The sequence below is a fragment of the Dermacentor silvarum genome, chromosome 10 (assembly GCF_013339745.2).
Source record: "Dermacentor silvarum isolate Dsil-2018 chromosome 10, BIME_Dsil_1.4, whole genome shotgun sequence".
Taxonomy (NCBI): Eukaryota; Metazoa; Arthropoda; class Arachnida; order Ixodida; family Ixodidae; genus Dermacentor; species Dermacentor silvarum.
Genome location: NC_051163.1, coordinates 7,624,920 through 7,650,905, shown reverse-complemented (window position 1 = coordinate 7,650,905; position 25,986 = coordinate 7,624,920). Strand labels below are relative to the sequence as shown.

The window sequence follows — 25,986 nt, the reverse complement described above, 5'->3', positions numbered from 1 at the left end:
GCGTGTTCGTGAAATACCAGCAATGACATTCATCGCTGTGAATTGATGAATCGTCAGGGTCCGAATCCTGCATGCAGAATAAATAAATAAACGAACAAATGAATGAATGAATTGAATGAATTAATGAATCAATGAATTAATGAACAAACAAATAAATAAGAAAGAAAGAGAAGGCAATGGTTAACCTTTGCACACCGTTAACATGGTTTTCTAATGAAAACATAATGAAAAGATGTTTTTGACGGCACATTGCTCGCGCTGAAAAATAACTTATCTCACTCTATTAGGGAGAACAAAGTAGACACTTCGTGTAGGCTTTACAAGTATATACAGGCAGGCGCAAAAGGAGGTAGGGATGAAAGTATAATCCCGACAACTGTGAGATTGACCTGTAAAGTCAGATTTATAATGCCGGATGCCTTTTTTTTTCTTTTTTTTTCGGCAACATTCCTGCATGCGAACCTTGACATGGTTTTGAATGTGTCTGCACATTTGTAACGGACCTACTCCTTGAAAGCTCTCTTCTCCGCAACAAGAGTTCTCATGCAGAGAAGCCTTTCTCTGTAATTTGCTGTTTCTTCTTTCGCAGATGGTAGTCACTATATCATAAGTATGTGTACCTTTCTGTAACCAGAAATGTTAACATATAACAATGGTAGGCACGGTTATAGGTAAATAGAGGCAAATGTATTAACTGAACTCATACCTCGGTCATCACGCACGAGAGTGGCGCTCTACTGACTGCACCATCAAGGCAATGGAATCCCTAGCATGTAGCATGTGTGCCCCACTCTGCTTCTGTTGAAAATTGCAATGTCCAATAGCAAGCACGTGCAGCTGCAGTGGAGCAAGCATGAGCAAGGTAGTGCAGACAGTGAAAGCGGATATGAATGCATATGCAGAAGTATACGGGCAAATCTAAAGACAAATAAAAAAGTCATAGATAGTTAGGTGAAAGGTTGTTTAGTCATTTGAAGGATGTTCAGATGAGCATGAAATGTTTGAAATGGAGTTGGCTATACTGTTACCTGGGCATTTCTTGCTTAACATACTGGCTGGCATAAGGTCATGGTTACACAAACCAGCTCTTCCTTTGAGCGCTACTTCCTGGTGTTTCTCAGTGTAAGTGTACATGGATGACCAACATGCTTGATCCAGAATTGCATAACAAGCATGACACTTTGTGGTTTGCAGGAATTCCACGTGGCCTATGTCTTCATTAAAATGGCAAACTCCCCTCGGCCGGGTGTGTGGGTCCTGGAGCGATCAACAGACAATGGCAAGACCTACAAGGCCTGGCAGTACTTCGCTGACAGTATCGATGACTGCAGGACCATCTTTGGACCAGATGTGGAGGACTCCATCAAACGCGATGACTCTGTCATTTGTGAGACAAAGTTCTCCAAGGTGGTGCCCCTTGAGGGAGGGGAGGCAAGTACTGATGCTGCCTGTACTTTAGCACGCCATACAATCAAAATGACCCTTACCCTATTGGTAACATTGACGTAAAATTTGAAACATTTTTGCTTTTGTAAGTAAACATGGAATGACGCTTTCTTCTCATGGTTTCAAGATATGTACGCCACTGTGAATATAGTTCTTATGAAAGCAATATGTGCAGTTTTCTTAGATTCTTTCATAACTTTTGCAGTGCAGTAGGCCTTCAATTGAAACCTGCTGCTGTGCATAATGTTTGGCAAATGCACGAGCAAGCTCTATATCTTGTTTAGAGCCATATTTAAAATTTATCTATGGCACTATAGTCAACACTGCTTGTAGTTTCTAGAAAGATTTACATTTTGAAACCCTTGTTGGTATAAGATCTGCAGCTTACCAGATTTCCACTTTAACACCACTCATGCAGATGGTCATCTCTCTGCTGAATGGCCGTCCGAGTGCAGATAACTTCACATATTCACCTGTGCTGCAAGAATGGACTAAAGCAACCAACATACGAATGCGCCTGCTGCGAACGAAGACACTTCTCGGTCACCTGATGTCAGTCGAACGTCAGGACCCCACAGTCACCAGGAGGGTGCGTGACTCCTAAGAACTTTATGAAATGTGTGTTACGAGGTTTTTGACTTGCATAGAATGTGTGTTACAAAAATTTGATGTGTACTAATTTCTCAAACACAAATGTGTATGGAGGCACATAAAATGTAAGTAAAAGTAAGTAAGTTTACTCTAAGTGAAACTATCTTACCTTGTTAATCACGAAGTATGCAAGCTATCATGGTATAGCGACTAATGTGGATCTGGTGATGCACTTACATACTCTTTAGTTATATACATTCCTGTAATGCAATTTATTGACATTTGTTAGCACTTTCAAGTAATTACAAGTGGTGAGGTAAAACATATAGTTTAGCAAAATGTTAAAGCGAGGAATAATTGATTTTTGTCAATTATGTTCATTTTATGACAACAAAGCTATTCAGTATCTAATGCAGACATTGTAGTGGTGTTCTGCCCTACATAAGCTGTTCTTGGTTGTGGTGTTACATTGCTATCAACTCACAACTGTTTCTCACTTGTTTCTCTGATTACACTATCTTGCACCATCACTGATTATTTTTGGCTAGAGTCGCACATTCATTTAGCTACAAGTAGGCCTACATTTTTTTTCTGTTCTGTGCTTATGTGGTCGACAGTCATGCACATGTAATTATGATTCAATGCTTGCCATATAGTCACTCTAATCCTATTGATATATGTCGACCGCAGTACTTCTACAGTATCAAGGATCTCAACATTGGTGGCCGGTGCGTGTGCAACGGGCACGCTGACACATGTGACATCACTGACCCAGCAAACACGTACAAGCTCAACTGCCGGTGCCAGCACCACACATGCGGTCACCAGTGTGAGCAGTGCTGCCCTGGATACATGCAGAACAAGTGGCAGCGAGCCAGCATTGACAACCCCAATGTCTGTGAACGTATGTGCACACTTATCATAATCATAAGGATATTATCGTGAATTCTATAAAGCCTGACGTATATTTATTACTGTTACTGTATTACAGAAACATACAAAATCTGGTGACACTGTGATGCCTAGTAGTGCTGTGGCCAGCCAAAATGTCCAGAATGAATAAACGAATGAGTGTACATTCTGTTTATTTATCGGTGTTAAGTGTTAAAAGTTTAAAGTTATAAAGTTTACAGAATTTGATTGTCATTGAACCTATAGCTGGAAAAGCTAGTACAACTTCAAAAATAATATAAGTATATGATAAGCAGTAGTTTCGCATGTCAACAGGAAAACAACATGACAAAAGAATGTTAAAATTGCAAACACTCGTTAAAGCACACGTGATTCTGTTTCAAAAACGCAATTCTGCTTGAGAATCAATAGTGAAATTAGCATTTATGTTCACAGTGACATAATCTTTGTAAGGCTACTTCTGGCCTTGTTCCTTTTGTTTTTTTTTCTTAGGAAATTAGTGCAGTGATAAAACAATTTTTTCAATGCATTATAGTTAAAAATGCTGTTACAAAGTGTCATCACAATCAATGCTACGATCTTGCATGCACCCTGCCACTCTGGCAATGGCAGGGAATTTATACCAGTCTAGAACTTTCTGTTGTCAGTGAAAAGGTGCAACTCATACATTTAGTTCATGTGGCTTGTTCATCATGTAATGTAGCACATTTATTGTGAAGTGTGTGCAGGGATTGTTTTGTATTTGTTTCGTGATGTCTTCAATCATCTGTGTTTATTCCACTGATTGCTGTTCATATATTGCCTGTAAAATATATATAATCAATGCAAGATGAAACTGAAGTGAAAACGTGCGGTACAGTTTAACCTTGTTATAATGAAGTCTCATCTGACACAAACATACCTTTGTTTTATCCAATATTCGTTATATTGAGGTCTGTCTGTAATTGTTTTGAGTATCTGAAATTTTGAAATGCTGGAAGTTACTTTTGCCTGTATGGTCTTGCTCTCGCTTTGTCTCTAAGACGGAGGTGCAAGCTGAAGCTATTGAAGATGTTGTAATGCAGATACTATGTCTCATGCTTTTGGAAATGTCATGCCTTAGCTAGCTTTTGCTAGGCTGACCCACACAGATGTTTGTATTACTTTTGCTCTAGACCCTGTATACAGATGTATCAGACTGCAGATAACTTGAGCTTCATGATGGAAGCTTCAACACATGTTTTCGTCTTGAGCAGCACATCAGGGAAGTGAGATCATTCTTTGATGTTTCAGCTGGTCCCCTTGGTCTCATTGGGGTCTTAATTCTTTCCATGGCAATAGACGCAACCAGAATTGTGCTATGTCGCTAGACTTCTCACTCGTTGCAGTTATGGTCAACAGCATGCAACTGAGGGTCATATGCTGAATTTCACTAAGTGAAACAGTTTCTTCTGTAGCCTTACTGTGCACAGAAATATCAGCTGTAGCAGAGTGACGAGTCTTGATTCTCATTGGTTCTCTGTACAATATGTTTGATTCCATGGTGAAACAGTACTGTTTCTATTGATGTGCAGCCTGCAACTGCTTTGGACACTCGAATGAGTGCTACTACGATGAAAAGGTGGATGAACAGCAGCTGAGTTTGAACATTCATGGCATTTATGACGGAGGTGGAGTCTGCCAAAACTGCCGGCACAACACAGAAGGCATAAACTGCAACAAATGCAAGCCTGGCTTCTATCGCCCTTACAACAAGCCCTTGAATGCCACCGACGTCTGCCAACGTATGTAGTGTGCTATGTGCATGTAGCAACTATGCAGAATCATCATGTGTGCATGTGGGAAGTCCTCTGGCTCTTGATTCTCAAGATTGCAACTAGCATTAAGGCATATGAAAGTTGGATGGAATACTGCCTGTGATCTTACTCATGTTATTGTGTTGTCAATAGTTATGGTGCTTAAAGAATTATTGGATATCAAAATCCATGTGGCCTCATTGTTTAGAGACTAACTGTTCCTTTCTGAAGCAGTACTTCGGTTTAACTTCTTAGTAGCCTACATAATATGTTACTGACATTTTTGCATGTGTTGCACAGGTAATGTTTGTAAATGTAGTTCTGAATCTGAACTCATTGCTGATGTCTTTAATTGTTACTGTACCTAAAGAGCCAGATGCTTCAAGGATTTGTAATTCGTTGTATGTTTTGCCATTTGGAAAACGAGCCTGCAGTTACACAACTTGTTGCGCAGTGGTAGGGCATTGATTTTAACTTTAAAACCTGCGATACTCACCAACAGCTTGGTGAAAATTTTGCACCAGAAAGACTGAATGAATGTATTTTGTCTGTACTGTGCAGCTTGCCAGTGTGACCCGACATATTCCTCGGGCAACTGCTCAGAAGGGTCAGGTCAGTGCGAATGCCGGCCGGAGTTCCTGCCGCCAAACTGTGACCAGTGCAACGTAGGCTACTATGGCTACCCAACCTGCCGTCCTTGTGACTGCCATGCAGAAGGCACTCAAGGTCGTGTCTGTCAGGTCAGTGGAGACTCGGCTGCTAGAAGCATCCATACCATGTGGAACCAACGCGGAAGGTCATTTTAGCTCTGGTATGTGGATGCGATTAACTTGATTGCCAGTCTTTTATCTTCGGTTTCCTCATGTTGTAAACAACACTGCTGACGTTACATGCAAACTTGATCCAAAGTCAGCAGGGCGGTTTTACTGTTTTCAGACTGACCATAAACATTTAGAGTTGCATATAATGAGCAAGTACCCGTATTAAAATGCTTATGTTACAATATCCTAGAGCTCTTCACAAAAGAAAACGATCTGTGGCTATTATTTCACGTCTGAAAAATATTGTGGGTACGGAAAAAGTCTTCTACTGCTAGAATCTCTATTATGAGAACAATCTATTTAACCAGCTAATTGAAAGACATATGAGTACTGTATGGTGTCTTCATATCTGCTACCACATTTCAACGATGAGGTTGGCAGCCTTTGGCCTGTGAAGTGTGTTTCTTTCCAACTTCTGAGGGAACACTGAGTGTAACGAGTTATCTTCCTTTTTTTTATGTTTTTTTTTATTTGTTTCAGGTGAACGGAGGCCAGTGTCCATGCCGCCCTTACTATGAGGGAAAGAACTGTGACCGCTGTGCTCCGGGCTACTATGGTTTCCCAAACTGCCAACGTGAGCATAATATATGCTCTGTAATAGCTCTGTAGAAGTCGCTTATGCAACTTAGATGGAACATTCGCGGAAGAGTTGCTTTGTTAAAACCACTTAGATTTAGAGAGGCTCTGTGAAATGATTTTAGGTGAAAGAGGTGGCTGAAAAAAAGTATGCTTGCAGCACAACACTGTTATCATTGAAGCACATGCCATTTAGCATTTCTTATTCTGGAGCATTTTTCGCTTGTTTTATACATGCATTAACAGATATAGTTATTAATTTGTGTAGAATGCACAGAATTGTCTCCTGTTTTTCATTGATTTTCCACAGATAAGTAATCTTTGCTTATGTCCACATTACACTGATGTCTTTGCAAATCTGCACAGCCTGTGACTGCCACCCGACGGCTTCCTTGGGCAGAACCTGCGACGACACCACAGGGCAGTGTCAGTGCCGCAACAGCTACGGAGGACGTCAGTGTCAGGAGTGCCAAGTGGGCTTTTACGACTACCCGTCTTGCAAATGTGAGAAACTTGTTCTTTATTTCTATATTGGCTGTGGCATTACCATATTTCTTGCATTGGACCCACACTGAAATTCACATATCACTCAGTGTGTAGTATGCGCATATCTTACCTTGCGGTGCATCATCGTTTTGTACAGCATTGTGCAAAAAGTGTACATAGGATAACCTAGAAGCAAAGATGTGACACCTTTCCATTGCCTTCTCTGCTGTCCTGCGCGGGCCCCAATTGTGCTATGTCGTACAAAACCCATTGCCAACTAGCTTATCACTATGTCCTTCTAAAAGCAGATTGATTCTATGTGAAACTCTTGACTGCATCACAATATCTTCTTCTTACCATAAAGCCACACTGCACTTTAACAGGAATCGAAAGCATAAACGGGAATGGCTCTGCACATAAAGCTATGTTATTTCTGCACATATTTTTGTTGCCCATAGTGCTGTCAAACTTCGCTATAATGAAATTGCATCAGACAAAGAAATACCTTCATTGTAGCAGACGTTCATAATAAACTCGCATGCTGTGCTTGGGGGAAAAAATTTGCAAATTTTAGTTTTACTTCATTGTGTCTGATAATTCATTAATCAGTGTTTCTTACAGTGAGGTTCTACTGTATAGGATACTTGCTTGCTGTCAGTACTACACAATATCTGCTTCCTACAAGAGAAATATGCTAAACTAAATTTGCTGCCTACTTTTTGTGCATGTGTGTGTGTGTGTGCGTGTGTGTGTGTGGGGGAAGGGCATAGTTACAGAGTGGAATTTCTTTTTGAATGCCCCAGGGGTATTTCGTGTACAATTTTCATCCTTGATCTCTTTTTTTTTATTGTCCAGCCTTTCATTTTCTCACCCCTTTTTCTGTGCCTTTCAGAGCACAAATAGGCTATTTGTCTATTAGCCTGAACCACACAGGATGCCCTAATTTGTAAAAATTAATTAACATGAATTGTATATCAGATATTCTGTTAAATAGTTATAAATAGTACATAGCACATGGTTCTGGTTTCCAATTTTTTGACACACAAGTTGTGAACTTAGTATATGTTCACATGCCATATAGATTTGGAATTTGTGATAAATTTTCTATTCAAGGCATGCAATGAGGGAAAATAGCATTTTCTGAATGTTTTGCACAATATATATAACCAGAACATAGTAGTTAACACATTCGGTTTGATGATGGCCATTGCAGTGTGTGCCTGTGACACCACGGGCACATTGGACGATGTCTGCAGCAACCAGACCGGCCAGTGCCTGTGCAAGCCTGAATATGGAGGGGCACGATGTGACCAGTGTGCACTGGGATACTATGGCTTCCCCAACTGCATCCGTGAGTGGTCTTTGAGTGGTGAACACGAGGAGTACATTGAACGTTGCCTACTATTGCGTGGCTATCAACTTGCGTCATTGGTAAATTTTTAAGAACAGTTGTTGAGAATAATTGTCACAAAAGTGACTTTGTGAAAATAGAGGTGTTAAATTTTGTTGTTTTTCTGACCTGAATTCTCTTGAATCTGAAGCATTGAAGTTTGAACATAGCTTGTCGTAAATGTGCAGCTTAATGGCTGAAATTTACAGATTGTCTGATGAAATGATGAACTTATGACTAGCTTCGAAGTTAGTTTGAAGAAGTTAGTTTAGCTTTATCATCATCATCATCAGCCTATATTTATGTCCATTGCAGGATGAAGGTGTCTCCCTGCGATCTCCAATTACCCCTGTCTTGCGCTAGCTGATTCCAACTTGCGCCTGCAAATTTCCTAACTTCATCACCTCACCTAGTTTTCTACTGTCCTCGACTGCACTTCCCTTCTCTTGGTATCCATTCTGTTTCGTTTAGCTTAGTTAGGTAGCTTAGAAGTTAGCTTGAAGTTGAAGCTGAAGTTAGCTTTGAGGACTGCTGTGTGATATTTGGCATTGTCTGCCATCACACAGCTGTAAACTTGTGTGGGGGATAAAACAAAATAAAACATTTCTAAATTGGGAATGAGCACCACAAGATTGATTTCTTGGAAACTGAGGTATTAAATTTCACCTTGTTTTCTCACCCACAATTGAAGTTGTGCAAAGCATTTTACAGGTAGCTGGCTATGGCATCGACCCTGCAGTGGTGCTGCTCAACCAGTTCGTTGAACCAGTTCTTTGACTCTCTCAGTGACTTTGAGCAGGTGTTCGAGTAGAGCTTGGACATGCTCAGGGTCAGAAAGAGTGTGGGCTTGCCTAGCTGCTCAATCACTGCGAACACGTTCGTCTTCCTCTGCACCCAGTAGTATAACCCAGTAATATGCCATCCTCGAGTTGCTCAAATAAACCCCTGAGGAATGCAAAGTCCGATTCGACACTCTTTTCAATGAAGCTGTGGCTTTCTAAGAGCTTCCATGTTAGTGTGAAAAGCCAGAGTCGCTGTAATGACGCTGCCACAGTAGCGCACCCAGGATCTCTGCCAGGGGGGGGTTGACAGTTTGCCAATACCATCTAACAGCACTAATTTCGATTTCTTCACGGCAAATTGTCAAAAAATGCGCTTTTTGCGAGTGTGCAGACAATTGCGCGTCTTACATCTTAGTTGCAGTACTCAAATGCGTAAGGAAAGAAAAAGGGTTAAACAAAAGGGGGGGTTAAGTTGGCCTCAGGGGGGGGGGGGGTTGCAACCCCCAAATCTCCCCCCCCCCCCCGTCGGTGTGCCACTGCGCTGCCATGTTGGAGTTTGGCACAGTGTTGTTGTACTCAGACTTCATGTGCAGCACCAAAGAGCAGAACTCAATGCTTGATTAAACAGCCTGGAGAGAAGAGCCATGGAAGACCGGTGCGAGCAATTAGGTGGCAGCGGTTTGCTGTCTGGTGATCGAAAATCAACGCTCGTGGGCAAACTTGCTTTTGAATCGCTGTTTGACGGAGGCAACCACCACTCGGTGTTGCACAGCCGAGATACCCTGATCTTCTTATGCGCACCACCTGGCTCAAGCACAGGTAGTATGCGAGAATCAGAGACGAGAGTCAGAGGATGAAGCTCAAATGACGACGTTGCAGTGACGACGCCATCGCGAACATGAGCCTAAACCCAGCGACTTGTGCTAGTGCTAGCTAAGTATTAGCTAACTAGCTGACTAGTGCGCTAGCTAGCTATCTAGATATATCTATACTAGATGAATATATATATATATATATATATATATATATATATATATATATATATATAGAGAGAGAGAGAGAGAGAGAGAGAGAGAGAGAGATAGATAGATAGATAGATAGATAGATGGAGAGATGGATAGATTGATTTATAGATATATAGATAGACTGATTGATTGATTGATTGATTGTTTGACTGATTGAAAGTGGCTGAACTTGGCAAAGAATGTTCCACATTGAAATCGAAGATTGAATTTAGCTTGTAGTAAATACTTGGCTTAACGGATATGAAATAATGAACCTGTAGTCTGCTTTGGATACACATTCTGCAATGAATGTGCTCCTATCACACCTTTCAGTGTTGTTTTTAGAACCTGAGCGGTGCTTCTCTGTATTTTTGTGCAGCTTGCCAATGTGACCCCAAGGGCTCCCTTAGTGAAGTCTGTGATGCCTCTGGAAAGTGCCCCTGTCTGGTCAGTTTCACTGGACTTCAGTGTGACCAATGCGCACCTGGATACTTTTCTTACCCCGAATGCCACTGTAAGTCTGCCATAGCTGAGTGTATACAAATTGACTACCTCTAATGACAAATAATTTTGCAACTCTTGCTGTGAAAGTCCAGCTAGTCCTCTGAAACATCGTTGACTGGCACGTGCAAGCCATTTAGTAATTACTGTAATTTTATATGTGAAAAACAGCTCATTCTTTTTTATTTTGTGATCTCAGCCTTAGTCTTGATATTCTTCTGACTATATGTCTATATTATGAGTGGTTGAGATGGTGCCAATATAAGAAGTTTATTTACCATATAAGTACACTGATGTACATAAGCGGTGGGTATGGCTGAGGGAAGACAATAAGGGAGTGTTTGAAGGCTGTAATTAGTATGTGGGTGTGGAACTGTCCAGTGTTCATTGTAGCGATTCAGGCAAATAGTGGGATTCTGGTGTAAGTTTGCAGCGTTTCTGATATGAATAGTACCTTTAATTATATCACATTTAAAAGAACCTTTAAGTTTATATATATATATATATATATATATATATATATATATATATATATATATATATATATATATATCGACCTAACAAAAAAAAATTGCATTTCCAACTTTCTGCAATTGTCTTTTTCTTTTAAATTTATTCTTACGTGTGTGGCACCATTTGGGTAGGATTATATCTTATGCATATAGCAAAAGTAGATATGTCACATCCTAATACTCTTTGCCAGTGTACAAATTTCGCTCTTTATTACACACCAAGTTCCTCTGCATAGACAAAAGGACAATTTGAATGAGGTTGCAGCCTGTGCCGTGTAAGTTGGGGGTGTGCATTGCTTGTTGCCTGCATGTAGCAATGTGCATCTGTGGCAGAGTACACATAGCTTGCAAGTGAACATACAACACTATTGTGCATTGGGACATTTGGACTCTCTGTGCTATGATATGCAGTAATGCTAGCTGCTGGACCAACATACACAGAGTGCTCGAAATGAAAGGCTGGGCACAGGCAAGAAAAGACAACTGGCACTTGTCAGTTGACAGAGCTTCACTTGTGATCTCATCTAGGGTGCCTCCATAGGAAGCTCTGCTTGTATGTTGTGGGTGTGTGGTAACTTCATACAACCTACTCAACTGTCAACACTACAGAAGCAACTTCTTTGCTTCAGGAGTATGTAATTTGAAATGGCCTGCTGGTCAGCAGACCTTCAAGTGGTCACCACATGTTCTTGCTTTGATTAAGAAGTTGCAGTCGCTGACCAAGTTAAGGTGAAAAACACAGAGATGTTTCGAAGCTCGTACGGGTTCCTTGATCACACCAGTCTTCATCATCATGTTACCTGCACCAGACAAACTTTCGTCAAATTCTTGACTACGTTCTTGCTTTTCTTCCAGCTTGCGAGTGTGACACTTTCGGTGCTGTTGGTATCTCCTGTGGCAACGATGGAACATGCTTCTGCAAGTCAAACTTTGATGGAGAGAAATGCAACAGCTGCAAGAAGGGTTTCTACAACTACCCGCTCTGTGAAGGTACAGATCCCTGCTATTTTCTTTATTTGAACATGCTCTCCTTAACTTTTTCAGTTGCATAATTACATTGTGGTTTATATTGTTAAAATGAACATGTGAGTGCTCATTTTGTGTAAATTGCCATGCCATAGAGTAACTTGTAGTGCACTTTCTGCGATGTTGAATTGTGGGAGTTTGTCATATCTGAAATGCTGATGAAGAACCGTGCAGTAACAAAAGTATTTTGCACAAGCTAACATTTTGTAATGTTTGATGTATTATCAGCCTGTCTGTTGTTCAGGTTTAATTGCCAACATTGTGTTGCTTAGCTGAATTCAGTACACACATTGGCTACTTGCGTGTACCTTAAAATGCTTTTTTTTTTAACCAGGCTGCAACTGCAACCCTGCTGGCATTCTGCCTACATTTGGTGGATGTGGCAGCCTGACCAGTGGAGAGCTGTGCGAATGCAAGGAACGTGTCACGGGTCGAATCTGCGACCAGTGCCGCCCACTCTACTGGAGCCTCAAGCCCGCTAATCCTCAAGGCTGTGAAGGTTTGGACATCTTTTTTGCTCCTGACTGTTAGCCACATGAGCGAACATGCCACAGCACTGTCGCATACGTACCATTGTGGATAGATTAATTGCAAATGGAAAGTACAAAGTTGAACATGTCGTATGGGCTATAACTTGAGAGAGTGATTTTACACTGCTGTATATTTGGTTGCCAGAGATGGTGTGGGCCCAAAACTCAAAATCATGACATCAAAACAAGTCAAAATCACGACGACACCACATAAAGCGGCAGAAGTATAAACGAACAAGTGTATTCTGGTTAGTCCTTAATTGTTCGCACTTTACTTGTTCATGATAGAACAACTTGAGTAGGTAAATTGATCTTCATTCAGGCTGCCCTGTGGAAAACTATCTGGGTGAATTAGGTCCATAAGGAGAAGAGTGCCTTGCTCCAGTTGATGGTTAAAATACTTAAGTATCCAGTTGATGTGGTTAAAATACTTATGTATGATGCTATGTTAAAATAACAGACTGCTCTGTATTAGTTGGATCAACTGACAGATATAAATGCTGTCTTGAATTGAAAGTCACTACAATGCTCCAATATTTACCTTTATTTAACAGCGTCATGATACAGAATTGCTTCAAGAGAAATCACAGTGGGAAGTAAAAATCTATTGCTGGTCCTTTAACAATTGTGTGAAGGAACATGCATTCTGGCCTGGTAAATGAAAGCTTGAGTGGGAATATTTGATTTGTTAGCACTGTGTGCTTTGCCATATCTGTGAAAATGTTACACATAAGGCACTGGGTATTCTCAAAGCTCTTTCCCATCTTGGAAGTGTCGTGTCATAAATAATTGACAGCTATAGCTTCTAAAAAGTGGAGGCCAGAAGGGATGTTGAGAACACTGATGTTTTGTTGCAGAGTGCGAGTGTCACATTCCTGGCACTGTGGGTGGCCTTGGTGTATGCGATGGACAGAGTGGTCAGTGCCTGTGCAAGCCCAATGTGGGACAGCGACAGTGCACAACTTGCCTGGATGGCACTTTTATGCTGCGGGAGGACAACCTGCTAGGATGCCAAGGTAGGCTAACACTTAGCATCGTCTTGTGCCATCATTGCTCATAAGGGAACGTTATAGCTGCCTTTTTGTAAGAGGCCTTGAGGGCTGCTCCGTGTGCTAGTTTTCATGTGCAAGGGTGGTATTCATAAATAAAATACTCGCCTGTAATAGTGTGAGTGAGCACAATAGTATGTTTCGATGAGGAGTGACTTGAAGTAAAATTGTGCCACATATAATGACATTTTACATAGACAGTGCGCACATAATGTATCAGGTACACTCTACCTGTGGCTAAAGCAGAAGGCAAGCTCGGTTTGAGTCACACTCAGTTACTCCACAAAGATCCGCAACTTGTAGTGAAAATAAATTGCAACTATGCAGGTTTCGGCAAATAAGGCAAAACAATGGCATACACTCAAACAATGTTTATTGTCAAGCACAAAAGTACTGAGCAGTAGGTGGAGGGACGTCTTCTACGTAAATGATAGTAGTGAAGGGTTCAGTTCAGGCCTCGTCGCATGTGGCCAGGGGCAATGAGCTCGCCTGCAGGAAGGGCAGATAATAATCCAGGTCATTGCCTTTGTAGCCAGAGAGAGACTGTTTCCCTTCATCTGGAACGCTCTTTTATACCGTTTTGCTTTCCTGCTACAAGAGGGCCATCCTCTGGAAGCAAGTGCCACAGTGTTACGAAGATGATGCCCCCCCCCCCTCCCCTTTTTCGTTTCAACACCACGACTTTCGTCAAACAAACCCGCCTAATCCCATGAAATTGCTGCTGCTGCTGCTTAGAGGATCAAAATGCCGTGCATTCAAAGATGAGCGATGTTGCAACAGTGATGAAGTGTGAGCATCATCACCTTGTCTTAACGCTGCAGCTGTTGTCAAGCGAACCTGCTCAATCCATAACTGCTACAGACTGTCTGCTGGTGCCATGGCACGAGCACCTTCTCCAGAATGCCCCCTAAAAAAAAAAACACAAAGGTGCATTGAAGTTGATTGTAGCTACATGCTCTCGGTGCTTTTCACCAGGCGCACCGCATCTTTAGTGGAAAGGTAGTCGGGTAGCTAGTGTGTTGGTCGGAAAAATAGAATGCTTGGCAGGGCAGCTTACTTTACTAATTTTGCACGTACCTGTTGAATTTTATGAGTTTCGCATTTGTACCCCTACTCACCAGTCCAGCAAGGGGGGGGGGGGGGGGTAATTAAGAAAAAAAAAAGGGAGCCAGGGTGGCATTATATAATCAGGGTTTCCAGTCCCATTGCAAAAGTGGCAGCATGCAATACACAACCGAGAGTGGTGCAACAAAATTGTACCTGATGTAAATTAATCAAATTGTGCTGGCATATCCCACTGACAGATCTATAAAACAATGCAACGGGTACTAAATAGTTGGGAGTAGAATACCAGAGCTCATTATTTGTGTACCAAACTAGGTTTTGCGATTAGAATATTTGAGCCTGATATATAGGCCTTGGCAACAATCCATGACACAGTTTGAATCATAGTAACAGGTTGAAGATACTGTACTGATGAATAGTACTGCTTCTTGCATGTTATCATTGTGGATCTTTGATGTGAGAATTGGCTTTTGACTCAGCTAAGCAAACTGGCTGTGGTGTTGTTGAAAACATTTTGATGAGTAGCCCTGCACTGGCAGTTAGTTGAGCAGCCGTCTCACAGTTCGCATGCTTGCTTTGCAGACTGTGGCTGTGACGTGGGTGGATCGGTGGGCAGCACGTGTGATCAGCGGAACGGACAGTGTCCTTGTCGTCCACGGATCACCGGGCGCCGTTGCTCAGAACCTTTGCAGGCGCACTACTTCCCCACATTGCACCAGCACAAGTACGAGGTTGAGGATGGTCACACGCCAAGCGGGGTGAATGCCCGCTTCGACTTTGATGAGGTGCTCTTCCCAGGATTCTCATGGCGAGGCTATGCCATCTTCTCTAATATCCAGGTGAGGTGAAATCCAGGTGACTTGTTTTCATTGTGCTATATCAGTCAACATGGTGTTAAAAAGTGCAATAAGGTGGAATGAGCGCACCAGCTGGCTTGTAACACAAGGATCATGTAGGGATCACACGATATACTACATGGCTGCCATTTCGATTCTTTGCCATGTGCATGACAAATGATTCTGGCTTCTCCTAAGTTGAGTGTCTTCTAAATGCATCTAAAGATTGTTTCATAAGTGCTGCTTATTACCTATTGTGAAGCAAGTTATGACTGTCTTTCTTTTTGGATGTATCTTCTCGAGATTGTTGACAATAGAATAATAAAATTAGTGTGTATAATTTCCACCTGGAGAGCAGGCAAGTGAAATGAAATAAGCTCTTCATTTTTTCTTAGCAGTATGACAGATCAAGCTGTCTTGTGGCAATTACCTCTAGTTGATTTGTAGCAACTTTTTCTGTTCCACAAATCAAAATGTAGATTTGTTTGGTTGTAGTCACACAGTAGTATGGCTTGTTGGTATATTTGGCAAAATCTAATTTGGTTCTGTCAATAAAATGTCTTATTTCTCATCTAGTCAGTCATACAAGCTTGCCTTTCTAGCAGATGAGAAAGGAAAAACTTTTCCAAGTTAACCAGCGGAATTTGCAGCTGCAGAGCTGAACCACATTGCAGCACAGTGCTTGCCGATATTATCGTAGGGTGCCTGTTTTCAGCTGCATTGTTTCTCTTTTCAGAAAGAGATCCTGCTTGATCTGCACATCCAGAAGCCAGGGCTGTACCAGGTCATTGCACGTTATGTCAGCCTCAATGGTGACAATATGTACTCCAACATCACCTTCACTCCCGACTTTTATGGAGGTAAGAGCAGTGTGCACAGTCGTGTGTAAGTTATCAATGACCGTTTTGACGTACAGTTTCTGGAGCGCTTTCCTTATAGGATAAAAGAAAAAGCAATAGGACTGCAGTGACATTTCGATTCCCTTAATTAAGTTACTGTGAACAGAAACCTTCAATAAGTATGCAGGCTATTTGAGCGTAGCCACCAGCCGCCTGTACTTGGAAAAACCTCATCTCCCCAAGCTGAAAGAAACTCTATGCATATTAAGAAAAAAATTTACTCGCCATCCCGGCCCTGCGAAAGGGGATGTCCAGCGAAGCTGTTGAAACTACAACTGCTGAGGGGGAATGCTTCATTGCTTTAGAGTAACAGTAGTAATGGTAATTTAGAGTAATGCCTAATGGGAGTAACGGCAATTTTGGCAGCACGCTGCCGCTGGTCGTAATGCCGTTTCCTTTTCCCTTTGCCGCTCCTCGTAGTCACGCTGCTCCTCAGGAGTCCTAAATATGTGTTGCGTACCCATAGCAGTGCTACATCAACAATGAAATCAGTTTCTAGGCTGTTTCTTTTATATATGAACAGCTAGGGACGTCATTCCACACATTGCAAACTGCTGTCAGCGCGGCAGCTTGCACAACAGTAATCTTTACTGGGAAATTTATTCAGGGAGCACTACGTGCTTCACATTGTTATCAGGAGCACCTTATTATCAATTATGTGGTTCGGATGCTTGTTTTGTGCTTGTTCTTTATTGAAACGAAGTATGTTCTGTATGTTGTATGCGTGATTCCAAAGAATGTATGCACTTTTCGCTTCACTTTGCCGAGTGCTTGAAGCCTCTGCCTTATGGGGGTGCGAGCCACTGCTCCTGGCCCTGCACTGCTACCGGTATCGGCCCACATTTTTGCTAACGGACACGTACACGAAAAATGCCAACCAACGAGAGGCTAACAGCTTCACTGTAAAAATAGTCTGGACAGGCAGACACCAGACAGTGGTATCTTCAAGAGTACTTGTTGGATCCTATTAAGACGACGTCTTGCTCACTAATTCTTGTCATCAGCACCATGATTGTATGAATTGTTGTCATTGATAAACTTGTCCGTCCTCTCTTGTTTCATGTGGAATTTGCAGAGACCAGGCAGAGCGAGATACTCATCCTGCCACCCAGCAAGGAGCCACGCTTCCAGGCTGTCGTTGGCCCAGATGGTGTAACTGCACTGCCATTTGTGCTCAACCCTGGCCGCTGGACCCTGTCCATCAAGGCACAGAAGCCGGTGTTCATGGTATGTTCACATATTTGTAAATTACTCTTTGCTGCGCATGTTCATTTTCACGAAGCACGTTCATCTTTGTTGCCAAGTCATTGCCTCGTTTCTTCTGCTTCCTTATCTTTGAGCTATCTTGACATGCCTGAGCACTTGTTATGAGCAAGTTGGGCAAGCTTTTTGCTCTTTTTGGAGTGTCATTTTGGGTGCTAAATGCACTGTGGCACCATGACTTCCTATGAATGACACCAGTATTCCACACACCAGCAAATGTAGAAAGAGAAATGTGCATCCCCTGTTTGTTTTTCCTGCATTGTGTTTCACTCCTACATGGTTGTGTACATACACTAGTTCGATGAAACCATTCTAGGTGAGGAGGTGAAATTATGTCATTTGCAGGCATCATGCATGTATGCCATATTGTAAAAAAAAAAGAAAAAAAAAGAAAGAATGAGCTGCCCATTGCTGACAGTGACTAGCTAGCTGTTAGGTTTTTGTGATAGGGTGTACACAACTGTTTTTCAATTAATATATCATTCGACCACCATCACATAAAACAATGGGAAAACCTTTGTTTTGGACAGGACTACATTGTACTTCTGCCAGAAGCCTTCTATGAAGCCACACTGCTACAGGAGAAGGTCAAGCAGCCCTGCCTCCAAGGGCAGGCACCTGAAGTGGCATGCCTCCAGCTGCGCTACCCAGCACTCCCTGACGGCGCCGTGCCTGTTTCAGCAGCTCAGGCTGGTTATGTTGAAGACAATGGACAGCAGAACCCCATCAAGCTTATGGATGACCAGGACATCTTGGATGTGAGTTCTTGGGCCTTTGATAGCTTTGACGACTCTTTACGCACTCATCACAAGGAATTGTGCCATGTGAAACGTGTCTAACCCTCATAGCTTAGGATATTGTAGAGGGATATCACTTTCAGTGCATGCCAGTTTGTTTAACTGGTAGAAATAGATATGGTGTGAAAAGTTCCCGGGCAAGAACATTTCTCCTGCTGCTCTTATTATCAGGTGCACTGGCAGGATGGTAACAGAAATGTTGTAACGTAAAACATCTCATTTGCTACAGCAGTGCATGTTCTGGATGACATTTCCTGCTAGAATGACAGTGATGATGATAATGGCAGTTTCATAATATAATATCTGGGTGACCTGATTGTAAGTTTGAGCCAGGCAAGCTGAACTGCACTATGCCTCTAAACTGGCACTAAATTTGTTGGGTTGCATCAATTAAATTTTAAAATTTTAGAATTCAGAACATGAGGGCTTGAAGTAAGAAAGCAAAGAGTAAGAAAGTTATTAAAAAGTTAATAAATATTCAATCTCACACAGTGAAAAGTAAAACTAGCTCTCTTCTTACAGGAACTTCGCAGTGGCCCAATGGCACATTTGACAGAAGAAGAGCACGCCATGACCTTGGAACTGAAAGCTCCTTCACCAGGACGATATGTGTTCCTGCTCTTCTACCACTCGCTCGACAGCAATGACTCCCTGCCAGCAGATGCGACCCTCTCAAACTCCGACGCTTTGGCCACGGGCAAAGTTAATCTGCATCGGTGCAAGTACAACATGGTCTGTCGACAGGTATGTGCTTGATGCCTCACCGCGATGCTTCTTTTTGATCTCAGAGAATGAATCAATTCTTTTCTAGTGCAGTGATCACCATTATGCCATTTTTCACTGACCATTCTGTTTTCAAAAAAAGTCTTGAAAGACAATATAGTCCATTGCACCGCCGCCGGTTTTCTGTTTTTGATGTCTCAAGTTTGAGATGTGGTTAGTGAGCTTTTCTTGTGTTCAGTGCCATTTGTGCACTTCAGAACTATGAAAGATTTGATCGTCGGGCACTGTCGATGCAGTATAGCTTGGATTACTGCAGATCCAGTAAAGCATTGATTATCGGTAATCTGGGCTGACATTGAGGTGCTACAAAAGTTGCATGCAGAGTTTTCTAGTTGTATCATATGCAAAACTTCATAGCCCCCATGTTTTGGAGCCCAGACAAGCAAAAAAGAAAAAGAAAAGGAAAAGAGCCATAGGCGTTAAATTGCATCTCCTATGGACAACAAAACTAGCTAAAAATGCCACTCTCCCATGCACCATGGTAGTAAATGAAAAAACTTCAATAAGCCTAGCAGTAGCACTATAACTAAAATGAATTAAACAGAATCTTTAGTCGGCATTCTTTTTTTAAATTGTTTATTGGTTATTTCAGTGCCTGCCAACAGCTGTAAAGCCTTGGCAACAGGTCACTAGTACACACAAGAGCATGAACATAGTAAAATATGAATACAGAACAGCATTTACACCATTATTGCTTTCTAAAGTAAATACATATACAAGGCATGAGTTTGTATAAGAAACTTATGAAAAATATGTACTTGTTAAACTCATTTGCGTCAAGCATCCTAGTTGTGCACCAACTTTACGCAGACACTCAATTGAAAGCATCCATGTCAGATGAACTGGCACTGTACACTTGCTACAAGCATGTCATGGGGCAAGTTAGAGAAGGATTAGGGTAAAACACGTCAGAACACCTGCTCGCTTTCAGTGACAGAACCCGAAACTGCAACAATGCTAGTAACATATGACAATGAGCCCACGCGTCACTTGTCGCAAGAACATTAAGTTACCCGTGAGTCTCCTGTCATTCAAAGAAAGCATACTTAAGTCAACTAAAAGGCTTGAGTAATATTATCGGTGTTATCGAATATATTGGTCGTAGTAAATGCTAACGAATCGATGCTGGACGGCTTCTAGCTATTAAGTTACTTTGATGGGTACTAATAGGATTCCACACAGTAGAAGCAAACTCTAATCGTCCTGACTAGTACGCAGAACAATATTCTCAGGATATGCCAAAACTTCTTTATAAGTCTAGATATTAAGCCTAAATGCCTCATGGCACGACTGACCGTACAGGATACATGAAGACGAAAATCCAGCCTGGAGTCTACGTAAGCCCCAGGGTCGTGAACATCAAGCACACAAAGAATACTATCACCTGACAAAGTGTAATTAAAATTCCTCTGCACACGCCTTCTGGTAAAAGACACTGCACTCATTTTCTTCACATTAATTTCAAGTCTGTTAGTAACGCACCTTTGATGGATAAAGGAACTGTCCTCCTGCAATTTATAGCAGTCATTTATGAAATCTAGTCTTCAAAACAATTTTAAATCATCAGCAAACATCAAAGTTTGTGACTCAATTTCGGAACAAAGCAAATCATTAACAAACACTAGAAACAAAAGTGGTCCTAAATTGGAGCCTGGAGGTACTCCCGACAAAGACGTAAATGGGCTGGAAAATTTATAAAAAAATTTGACCAAATTTACTCGATTAGAAAGGTAGCTGTTGAACCACTTACGGCAGAAATCACACAAACCTTTTTTGTGCAGTTTAAGGAGCAGTAGCTGATGACACACTGTCAAAAGCTTTCACCAAATCAGAGTGCACTGTGTCCACTTGACTGCGGTTGAATACGGCCGGAGCAGTGTAACTGACAAAAGCATTTATGTTGGTTTCTACTGATCTGCCTTACACAAACCCATGTTGAAGGGGAGAAATCTTGCCCTTAAAATATGCATACAATCATTCATGTATTACCATTTCAAACACCTTTTAAAACCCTGAAAGAAGAGAATCAGGCTGGAAGTTTTTCACATCACAAGGATCGCCGCCCTTGAACGCAGGGACTACAACTGTTGTTTTCCATTCAAACGGGAAAAACCCACTTTGTAAAGAAAGATTAAATACGTAGCTCAAAAGAAGAATAAAGATTTCTGCGCAATATTCGATTATAAAGTTAGGAATGTTATCATACCCTGTCGAAAATTTCGCCTTCAGCTTTCTTATGCAATGAGAAACCGCGAGCTCACTGACAACAAGAAAGACAAAAAGCCTGAACCATCTGCCAGCATGAAGTCATCTATCGGGGCTATATTTAGGGATTGCATGATTACGATGCTGAATAAAAAATAAATAAAAGTAAAGCATGAAAGGAGGTTGAAAAATGTCAACTGGAACAAGGAACATCAGGTGCATCACACATGGGAAAAATTGGAAAGTTTCATAAAAACAGGTCTAAGACACTTTCAGCGCAATCAGGTGTCACATTGTGTGGACAGAAGCCATTGTAGTTTACAAGGTCGACAAAAAAGCCTGCCTTTTCACGAACTAAGGCACACTCGCTTCCAGTTAAACCTGTGCACCAGTCAACCTTTGGCAGATTAAAATCTCCATAAATATGTGCTTTGTCTTTTGAAAATTCAATTCGATCCTGTAGTGTTCTAAAGTAGCTTGTAAAGACATGGACATTAGAGCTCGGAGGAAAGTAAGCACAGTCAACCAAGTAGTTTGCAACATCAGACCCTGGTAATTTCAGCCGCACACATTTGTTGTACAATTCGAGGTCTTTCCACCTAAATGGATGACATTGCGACTTGCATGCTGCCGCCAAACCTAACCGCATTGGCATACTTTCTGTCCGCTCTGAATGCAGCAAACTGATCAATGAAATAAGACTTACTTTTGGACAACTCGTATAACCATGGCTTCAGTATGCAAATAATATCATAACTATACCCAAGTAAATTTGCAAAAAAAACACACACTTTTAGTTCTCAAATCTTCTGTATTTTGGTAGTAAACATTAACCTGACTCATTATCAGATTGTTATAACGTTGGAAGAAAATGCCAAGAGGGAGACGGCCTTCCGCTGAAAGGGCGACACATGCAGCCATTTGTCCAGACATCGGGTTTGTTGACAAGTTCGAAAGATTCATTGTTTAAAGATATATGAAACGAACTGTACATGGGGTACCTGGTTTTCAGACTGTGATGCCATTTCAAGCACTTTCTTTTTGGCAGCTAATGCATCGAACTGAAATTTCATTCTTCACTCACTGGTCGCTTATATAAGTCAATTACCCCCCTCATATTGACAAACAGAATTCAAACCAGATTTTTGGAACTGGCATGATTGAAGAACTCTCATATGTATGTACTTGAGCAGGAAATACTCTTGTAATCATTCCACATTCTTGAATGGTCAACTTGTACATTACTCTCTGATGATTGGTTTGATATATTTGATGTGACTATAAGAGCAAGAGGTGATAGTGCATATCAGAGTACTACATTGAAGCTATGCCATTCACATTCAGGTTGTTGTTGATCACCTGAATCGCGTGCTGGAGTTTGGGCTGAAGGATGATCCAGTGCGCATAACCATCGACCTTGGCGAGGACTCCAACACTGAGCTGGCTGTGGAGAGAATAGTGGCTGTGCCAGCACTCCAATGGCATACAGACTATTTGCTTCCTGGCAGGGAGTGTGTCTTGCGTGAGGGAGAATGCCAGGGACTGCCTTTCCCTGCCTTCTCTCCTGCTGCAAAGGTATGCATGAGCTGGTTTCCTCCCCTCAAGTAGTATTTGTTAACCCTTTAAGCATTGAGGACGAGCCTAGCTTGTCAACGCGACACTGGTAAACTTTGCTTCGGACGAGCTGAGCTCGATTGAAGCAAAGCTTGTCCATGGCAATATTCCCGTTTTCAAAGCAATTCGGACAAGCAGAGCATGTCTACTTACTTTTTGTTTTACTTCATGGATGGCTGCACAGTGTCACTGCTCAAAAGCAGCATTTATCGCACACTTTGCGTTTTACCACATAGATGGCAGCACTTTGCCAGCGCTTAAAGACCAAATTTTTGAAATCTCGCCTGCAGAATTGTTGATTTTTTAAGCAATGCAAAATAAAGCAAAATAAATCATTTTCCTCATTTCCTACTGTACCGTATATGGCATTGACAAATAAATATATATTGCTTAGTGAAGAGCTAAAATGAGGTTTGCACACGTAAAGAATGAAGTAAATTGGCTGAAAATGCTTTAGTAGTGTTTTAGAAAAAGAGCAGCTTAAAAATATGCCATTAAAAAAAGAAACAACATAAGGCCACTTTTTGTCAGAATAATAAAACACTTAAGGGGTTAACATAGCTGACCTTTGTTATTTTGATGAGCTTTACTAGTCAATACTGCTCAAAAGCATCAAAACATTCCTGTGTATGTTTAGTGCATCTCTTAATAGAGTGAACTCATGCCACGTACAGTGCTAGTTTGTGTAATCCTTAAAGATATAAATGGCAACCATGACTATCAGTGCAGAATAGAACTTGTAGTTGCGCTATAGCCCAACTACGTCATGGATGGTCTGCCACCAACAGTATAATAAATGTGTCTACAATCACCTACTCAGTGTCATACGCACAGTCATCACTTGACGAGGTCAATCATGTGATATAGTTGTGATCAGAGCAGTGGCAATACTTGGTAAAATCGTGCGAGTTTTGAAAGCAGCTAGTGCTGGTTCAAGATGGCAATGATGAGCTGGTTTTAAAGGCACTTATTGTCATCACATTAGTGCAGTCTCATAAAGTTAAAAGTTCAAATGTGCCTATTGTCTAGCAACGTTCCGATCTTATTCAATGAAAATGTCTTATGCACGTGGTCGTTTTCCCCAAATGGTCATCAGTTTTATTTTCTTGTTTTGAAAAGAAACCTAGAAATGTGGATATAAAAGTGAAAGTGAAAGGGAAATATGAGGTCGTGTGAGTCTTTTATGCTTTTATAATTTATACTATTCATCACTTTAATGATTCTGCACGGTGATTTCATCTGGGTAATGCTCACTACATAAACTGTGCTGTTGCTTAAAGTGAACAAGCAAGGAAAGTACACCAAGGACTGTTCTTACAAAGCAGGCAGTGGGGTTCGCTGCACACAAAGTGCTTGGCTCTTTTGCCCACACAAGATAGAAAGAAATTCAAAGCTGCCTTGCTGTCTCCGTGGTGGGAATATTTACGAATTTAACTTCTCTGTCACGAGAGCAGCGCCTTCCCATTTCTCTTTAGTTCTTGTTATGTTCCAACTAGTGATGTTTTATCTGGCTTTGTATTCTTTATACAGGTTGAATTCGAGAGTGCAGAGGATGCCATGGTGGCAACTGACCTTCCAACGACCCTCAAAGACAATGGAACTAGCCTGGTTCTTCTTGACCACCGTAATCCAATGGTCACCCTTAATGACACTGTGCCAGAACCGGGACCTTATGTGCTAGTTGCACACTACTTCCAGGCAAGTGTACTTTTACTACAGCACTAGCTCCTTTAGTTCAGTTTCAGCAATGCACAGTGTGCATTGCTGAAAAGATACGTAGTAGAGGGCAAGAAATCGAGAAAGCTTTTGACTTTTGTGTGTGCATGAAGTTTGTAGTTTGTACAGGCTTTTAGAGCTAACTATTTTGAATTCTAAGTTTACATATCTGCAGAGGCTTTGTTTTGGAATCTGTGACTTAAACAACTTCCTTACTTGGTGTGCCTTCTGGCATAGCTAAAAACACTCTTCATCACCTGGGGCATGTTACTGCTTCTGGAATAGCTGTTATCTCATCTGATGCTTCCACATACCTACCTAATTGTTGGCTTTCCGATGATCACAAATTCTCACAGTTTCTCAAAGCTCTGTGAGAACACAGCACTTTCATCACTGCTCTATATAGAGTGGTCTTGCTGGCCAAGGACAGGGAGCATGAAGCTGTGATAGCTAAGTGTTTGCATAGAGGCAGTTCTTAAGAAGCACATGCTCATTTAACATTGTGTGGGTTTATGTGCATTGCGTTTGGCTTCACAAATTTTGAATTGTGCAGGACTGGTGCAGTTTTTTTTTCTTCTTTTTTTGTGTGTGTGTTGCCATTGTGCGTCTGCAGCTGCCTAAGGTGCTTTGACATCAAAAGTGCACTGCAATTTCGTGCAGCCTGACCACCCTGCCTTCGAGCTGACGACCGTCCTGGAGAGCGGGGGTCACCAGCGTGAGACCAAACTGCCCCTGGAGCACTGCCCCTGGACTTCAGGCTGTCGGGCTGTGCTTCAGAACCCCCAGACAGGCCAAACTGCCTTCCCCCTTGTGGACAACTTCACGCTCACCTTTGAAGTGCCAGACCAGAAGTCAGCCTGGCTGGTGGGTGCACATCACTGTTCTCAATACACTCTCACTGTTGTTTATCTAGATATGATAAAATCATATCGGACGTTTCAAACATATAGCCCCAAAGTTGGTGCTTTGCAAACATATAGCTTTGAGGTTGGTGTTGAAAGCAGCGGCCACGTTGTTGAGTATTACTTTATTAATTTTGTGTTGTTAGCGCCTCCTAATACATCAGTGCCTTGCATGCAATACTCTACTGATAAATGAGTGAGTGATAAAAGGTCTTTATTAAAACTAAATGAAAAAAAAAGGGTGTTTGGATGGCCTCAGGGCCTAGGCACTAAATGCATTTATAAAGCTTGTTGCTCCTTATAAAACCTAGGATGCTAAAAACTCAAGTGTGAGCTTGTGAATACCAGTACACAAGACACCCTAATAAATGCAGATTACCCACAAAAAGAAATATACAAGAGAGTACAACATAGACATGTCACGTACCTATGATTGCAATAAGCAAACAAGAGGGTATTTCACTAATTAAAAAAATTATAGCTACAGTGAGAACCAATACTAGTA

The 25,986-nt window shown here is 41.6% G+C and overlaps 1 protein-coding gene across 1 annotated transcript in view; it reads left to right on the top strand.

Moving 5' to 3' along the window:
- Window positions 1–25,986, top strand: part of LOC119466105 (laminin subunit alpha-like) — a gene marked incomplete at its 5' end in the record, with an annotated part of 75,798 nt that overhangs the window by 7,077 nt on the left and 42,735 nt on the right. The window contains 20 exon segments of the mRNA XM_049657432.1: window positions 1,195–1,431; window positions 1,865–2,035; window positions 2,728–2,941; window positions 4,503–4,712; window positions 5,286–5,464; window positions 6,026–6,119; window positions 6,488–6,625; window positions 7,821–7,958; window positions 10,163–10,297; window positions 11,652–11,786; window positions 12,157–12,321; window positions 13,210–13,368; window positions 15,049–15,305; window positions 16,039–16,162; window positions 17,277–17,428; window positions 17,995–18,222; window positions 18,784–19,005; window positions 22,594–22,824; window positions 24,394–24,561; window positions 25,240–25,443. Of these exon segments, the coding sequence (XP_049513389.1) occupies window positions 1,195–1,431; window positions 1,865–2,035; window positions 2,728–2,941; window positions 4,503–4,712; window positions 5,286–5,464; window positions 6,026–6,119; window positions 6,488–6,625; window positions 7,821–7,958; window positions 10,163–10,297; window positions 11,652–11,786; window positions 12,157–12,321; window positions 13,210–13,368; window positions 15,049–15,305; window positions 16,039–16,162; window positions 17,277–17,428; window positions 17,995–18,222; window positions 18,784–19,005; window positions 22,594–22,824; window positions 24,394–24,561; window positions 25,240–25,443 (3,561 nt within the window).